General features: G+C 44.5%; 1 protein-coding gene across 1 annotated transcript; it reads left to right on the top strand.

Annotated features, from left to right (window-relative positions):
- Positions 1-3,098: 3,098 nt before the first annotated feature.
- On the top strand, positions 3,099-4,772 carry LOC113746660 (tripartite motif-containing protein 16-like). Its single transcript, XM_027283280.1, has one exon. The coding sequence runs from the start codon at positions 3,099-3,101 to the stop codon at positions 4,770-4,772; it is 1,674 nt and encodes a 557-aa protein (XP_027139081.1).
- Positions 4,773-6,565: the final 1,793 nt, after the last annotated feature.

Below are 6,565 nucleotides of genomic sequence, written 5' to 3'. Positions count from 1 at the left end.
CTGGCTCTACACAGTTTCTGATGCCCGACCTCCCGAGATTCTCACATCTAACACCTAAAATTCTCATCACAGGAAAATAAAACAGCGGCGATGCCCTCTTGTCCCTTTCAAACATACCACGGCTGAACCTTTAAGAAGTTAATGCTTCATTTTCCAGCCAACTAACAGCTTGAGAAAACACAATGACACGCCGAGTATGAAGGTATATTCTTCCAGAATCCATAAAACCGTCAAACAACACAGCTCTGATCTATACCACGTGACCATTTGACTTCCTCTGTAGCTTTCCATTGATCGGCTTCAGCCAGATAAAGGTCAGGAGTTCACCGAGCTCCGGCGGTCTCACCAACACTTCCACCTCTCTTTACTCTCTGCGGAAAAAACCACAAGGCCCCCTGTCAGCACAACAAACTGTCAGAACCGAGTAGGAAGGAGAGCTGAGAACGTGACCCTGTTTCACACCTCCAGACGCCGATGAATCGCAGCGACACACAGAAACATCTGCTCCCTCTCAGAGTCTTTCCATTAGCGTTCTGTATTTTTGTTCTGGCCCTCTTCAGCTCTGAAATGACGAGAATCAAGGAAAACATCCAGAAGTCAAAGGCAGATAAGTGATTCAGGTCTACGTCTCCGTTGGCCTTTGGAGAGGAGAGAGAATGATTAAATTCAGCAGAGAAAATACATTCTCATACCCAACACATTTACTCCACACAAAATTGAGACAGAGAAAACACATTATCGCGGCACCAGAACCTCAACTTTGATGAAATGGAAGTATATATGGTGTCAACATACAGTATGCATTAATCTTCAGCCTGTAGATGAATGTTTTTGTGTAGAAAGTTAAAGTCCTGACCTTTTTTTTTTTTTTTTTAAAAAAGAGAGAAGTGTGGTGATATTCTATCTTATTTTTCTTCCTGTCAACAAAACCCCACAAGAAAGAGCTGAAACCAACACGAGGCATGTTTCTGGAAATGTATTTTAATGTGTGCTGTGAGGTGTCGCGTTAGAAAAGTTTGCTGAAAAGGGCAACGTTCAAAAAAACTTCTTCGGTTTTGCAGAAAAGGTGTTATGTTATTTTTTCTGCTCTTCGTGGAGATGGAAACACTTTTTTTTCTGAATAAGTTCAGACGTAGAGAATATCGATTATACTTTTAGATTTAGAGCTTCAGTTTAATGCAGATCGTGAGTGAAGGTAAACCAAGATGATGTACTGTACGGGGGAGGAGGGTCAAGGGATGAAGGGATGAAGGAATCATCATCAAGTGATGAAGGTCAAAGGATAAGAAATGAAGGGTTGATAGTCAAAGGATGAAGAGTTGAGGGATGAACAGATGAATGGAGGAGAGTGAAGGGATGAGGGCCAAAGGATAAGAAATAAAGGGATGAGGAAGGAATGAAGAGTTGAGGAATGAAGGGATGATTGTTGAGGGATGAGGGTTGAAGGTTAAGAAATGAAGGGATGAAGAGATGAGGGGATGACGTCTTTTGGTTTTCCAACTGGAGAATTGGCGCCACCTACAGCTTATCTCATGAACCAACTCCTAATATTCACATAACGGTAGGTGACGGATTCACTTTTGCAGAATTACTTGAAATTTGGTTAAAATGTGTTGTTTGTTTTATGCTGTGAGTCTTTATATGTGAGTCTCTGGATACAGACTGAAGAACACAACATGTTCGCAGTTAGTAAAAGGTTGAAGCAAATCATGCGTCAGATTGTGTTCGTCACATATTCAGCGTCGTGTCCATTTAAAACTCTGACCTGTGAATTTAAAAGCAGATTGAGGAGCACGGCTTCACTCAGCCGTCGCACCCTTAAAAAAAAAAAGTGTCCATCTGCATTTTTTTTTTAAGCCTTAATATTAAAAAAATGAAGATTCATTCTTGACCTTGAGCTGCCGCACAGTTCACTTCACAGATGGAGTTACCCTTCATGGAACAGATGTCAAAATTAGCATTTTTTCTGAGGACTTCTTCTCATCCATGTTGATCTTGACCTTCATCTGCTGATGAAGATCATCTGATGTGATCAACAGAAAGGTTAAATAGTTATTTTTTTTTAGCATGAAATAAAAAATACTCTCATTAAATGATGAAAGATCAGTGACACATTAAAACACACATTAAACATGCTTGTCTGATAAAAATTGAATTAGCTGATATGTAGAATGTGATATTATTGGTTAATTCTGATTGGTTGGCGTCAAAGCTCCACCTGAGGCTGGCTCCAGAAGAAGTGAGTCAGTCTCCATAAGTCCCCATGTTCAAATGTCCAACTTCACAGCAGCAATAAACATGTTTACAGTCTGGCACTACAACTAATTTACCCAGCCAGAGCCGCCACCACAGCTGATGATGTCACGGATATGGCGTCCAGTACATCCAATTAAAGTGTTTGTTTTTGCCACTGACAGGCATTAGGCGTTATATAGGACTGTTCAACCAGACTCACCAGAACATGGGTGTTGCTAATACATACAGAATCGTGTGTGGAAACGTGTGTAATACATTTGAACTCACTGGTTTCCAAAGAAAAGAACAAAGTGACAAAATGGCAGCTGGTGATGCTCCTGTGTTTGTAGTCCTCGTCTCTGACAGCTCACCTTTTACAGACAGTCGAGGATTTCATCACTGAAGATGAAGAAGATGAAATGATTGCCTTTATTAGTGGTTGTTGGGCTGATGATTGTCACTGACTGGAGGATTTACCTTTATTTCACCTTCAGATCAGCGTGTTTTAGAAAAGTCTTCTGGTTTCTTTTGGACTCATTTCCAGGTGAAACTTTAACAGGAACTATTTTCTTCACAGCGATCAAAGTGTATGAACTCTACAGATCATTTACAAGCTCCTCTTCCTGGAATGACTCAGCTCTTGATAAGCCCTCCCTCTTCTTCCTGCTCTCAAACACAGCCAGCTCCTCTCTGCTCAGGTGTTTCCTTGTTCCCTCCCCCTCAGATCTACAGTTTGAAGATGGGTGGAACCAACATGTGCTGACGTGTCAGCTGACAGGCCGCATGTTGTTGAGATCAGAGCTCAAACTAGTTTCAGCTATGAGGAAGTCAAACTCAGACAGTCGTCGACGCGGAGAGGAGAAATGGCGCAGCAAGGAAATAAACTGGACCGGGAAACCTTCTCTTGTCCGATCTGTCTGGATCTACTGAAGGATCCGGTGACTATTCCCTGTGGACACAGCTACTGCATGAACTGTATTCAAAACTTCTGGGATGGAGAGGATGAGAAGAGAATCCACAGCTGCCCTCAGTGTAGGCAGACCTTCACACCGAGGCCTGTCCTGAAGAAAAACACCATGTTAGCAGCTTTAGTGGAGGAACTGAAGAAGACTGGACTCCAAGCTGCTCCTGCTGATCACTGCTATGCTGGACCTGAAGATGTGGCCTGTGATGTCTGCACTGGGAGAAAACTGAAAGCTCTGAAGTCCTGTCTGGTCTGTCTGGCCTCTTACTGTGAGAAACACCTCCAGCCTCATCATGATGTAGCTCCATTAAAGAAACACAAGCTGGTGGAGCCCTCCAAGAAGCTCCAGGAGAACATCTGCTCTCGTCATGATGAGGTGATGAAGATGTTCTGCCGTACTGATCAGCAGTGTATCTGTTATCTCTGCTCTGTGGATGAACATAAAGGCCACGACACAGTCTCAGCTGCAGCAGAAAGGACTGAGAGGCAGAGAGAGCTCGAGGTGAGTCGACTAAACATCCAGCAGAGAATCCAGGACAGAGAGAAAGATGTGAAGGAGCTCCAACAGGAGGTGGAGGCTATCAATGGCTCTGCTGATAAAGCAGTGGAGGACAGTGAGAAGATCTTCACTGAGCTGATCCGTCTCATGGAGAAAAGAAGGTCTGATGTGAAGCAGCAGGTCAGATCCCAGCAGGAAACTGAAGTGAGTCGAGTCAAAGATCTTCAGGAGAAGCTGGAGCAGGAGATCACTGAGCTGAAGAGGAAAGACGCTGAGCTGGAGAAGCTCTCACACACAGAGGACCACAACCAGTTTCTACACAACTACCCCTCACTGTCACGACTCAGCCAATCTACAGACTCATCCAGCATCAATATCCGTCCTCTGAGGGACTTTGAGGATGTGACAGCTGCTGTGTCAGAGCTCAGAGATAAACTACAGGACGTTCTGAGGGACCAACGGACAAACATCTCACTGACAGACACTGAAGTCCATGTTTCACTGTCAGGACCAGAACCAGAGCCCAAGACCAGAGCTGAGTTCTTAAAATATTCACGTGAACTCACACTGGATCCAAACACAGCAAACACACAGCTGTTATTATCTGAGGGGAACAGAAAAGTGACAAGAATGATACAACCTCAGTCTTATTCTAGTCACCCAGACAGATTCACTTATTGGCCTCAGGTCCTGAGTAGAGAGAGACTGACTGGACGTTGTTACTGGGAGGTGGAGAGGAGAGGAGGAGTTGATGTAGCAGTCACATACAAGAATATCAGCAGAGCAGGGAGATCAGATGAATGTAGATTTGGATTCAATGACAAATCTTGGAGGTTAGAGTGTTTCACATTCGGTTATAACTTTTGTTACAACAAAGTCGAAACTCCAGTCTCAGGTCCTCGGTCCTCCAGAGTTGGAGTGTACCTGGATCACAGTGCAGGTATTCTGTCCTTCTACAGCGTCTCTGAAACCATGACTCTCCTCCACAGAGTCCAGACCACGTTCACTCAGCCTCTCTATGCTGGACTTTGTATTTATTCTGGATCCTCTGCTGAGTTGTGTGAAGTGAAATAGACAGAAGTCATTGAAGGGTTAAATTCTGTGTTTCATGTCTTCAGCTTGTTTTGTTTCCATCATTGTTGCTGACAGCTGATTGTTGTGGCATTTCTTCACCTGTCAATCAAACACTGTGGGCGGTACTTTGCCCTCTTCTCATTGGTGGTTGTGTAAATGTTTGAGTTTCTTTAGGTGGCGCTCCTTCCTGTGTCTGTTTAGCCATGGAGGCTATCACTGCTCATGATGACTTTAGTTTGTATGATCAGAATCAATAAGGAGATGATTCATTCTTTTCTTGTACATATGTGAGATTCAATGAAGAAACAACATTTAGTTTGTGTCTCAGTCAATAAAGAGGATTTATTACACAGACTGCAAGTCTTCATGTTTTCATTGAACATGTCTCTAAATGAACTCCCTGCATTCACCCTGTTTATTTCACTGAGCTGCTTTCTCGTGGTTAAAGTGACAAATAAAGTTGAGTTTGAACTGAAGGTGACTGACAGTGAAGAAGAAGAACAGACAGATGGATCACCACAGACTGTAGAAAACATGGATGCAGTCGTGACAAAGTGCCGTTGTGAAGCTCCGTGTGGTCGCTCTGGTCGTCTCCGTCTGGGCGGTCCTGCCTCCGCCGCCTCCCGACTAATCTAAAAATGGTTATAGAGGCGGAGCTGAATGAAGCCTGGTTGATCAAACAAGCCACCTGTGACCACACCCACCTGTCAATCAAAGCGTCCACGCTCTTAATCCTGCATAACTTTAAGCCTTAATATAATGTGAACAGGTGAGTTGTATATAAATTCACCCTCAGTACAGTTGTCATGAACGGGGAAATTAGCTACAGAGACCAAAACTGTTTTTTGTACCAGGCTGTAAACATGTTTATTTCTGCTGTGAAGTTGGACATTTGGACATGGGGACTTATGGAGACTGACTCACTGCTGGAGCCAGCCTCAAGTGGACGTTAGAGGAACTGCAGTAGCTTCACTTCACAAAGACGGATGTTGCTGTTTGGTTAGTTTATTTGTGTTATCATGTCTTGTTGCTAGAAGAAGATGCCGCCCATCCCTCGTCCCTCTGAGAGGAACCAGACCTGAAAATGACGTTAATTTCTGAGTCTGATGATTCTTCCAGGTGTGTCCGGTTAGTTTCACTCCGTCACGTTCTGTAAGGCTGTCATCGATTTACCGGAAAATGAAGTGAAGAGTTTCCAACCAAACAGCCAAACCGAACAGAAATCCTTTAGCTTCGGATCAGTGCGACACGTTCTGCTTGACCAGCGAGCCTCTGAAAACTTCCCATCAGTCACGGCAGGATGAAGTTTTTCAGCCTCGGAGACGAGGTGTGTGTGAGCTCGAGAGGAGGTGAGTAACAGGTCATCCTCGGTCGTCATGGACAACGAGCGGTCGCCCTGCTCGACCATCTGTGGTGTGATTTCCTGGGAGCTGCCACCACCGCACACGTGCAGCAGCGTGGATATAAATAGGCGCCGTTTCAACTGAGTGCGACTGAAGCTCTCACCGTGGAGACAGCGGCGGCACAATTAGCAGCGACGGTGGCGGTGTGGGGAACAGATGCAGGGAGGGCGAGTTCTGAATAAACACCCTGAAAGTCTGAAGTTTATTTAACTGCTGCAGCATTATCAGACTGTCTCACTCACCGCTCTGCAGCAGCACCGCCTGATTCACTGTTTTAATCATCTAAAAGTTGGAGCTTACTTCTTCCTTCATCCACTTTTCTTTGCTCCTGGACACAAGAAATACACTGAGCTGCTGGTTTATTCGGCTCCTCCAGCTGAAGCTAATGCA

Source organism: Larimichthys crocea, chromosome I (assembly GCF_000972845.2).
Source record: "Larimichthys crocea isolate SSNF chromosome I, L_crocea_2.0, whole genome shotgun sequence".
NCBI classification, from domain to species: Eukaryota; Metazoa; Chordata; class Actinopteri; family Sciaenidae; genus Larimichthys; species Larimichthys crocea.
This window is presented reverse-complemented; position numbering and strand designations above follow the sequence as displayed.

Bases quoted from the DNA above. Each gene is read 5' to 3' on its own strand.
- LOC113746660 (XM_027283280.1), top strand. From the start codon at position 3,099: ATGGCGCAGCAAGGAAATAAACTGGACCGGGAAACCTTCTCTTGTCCG.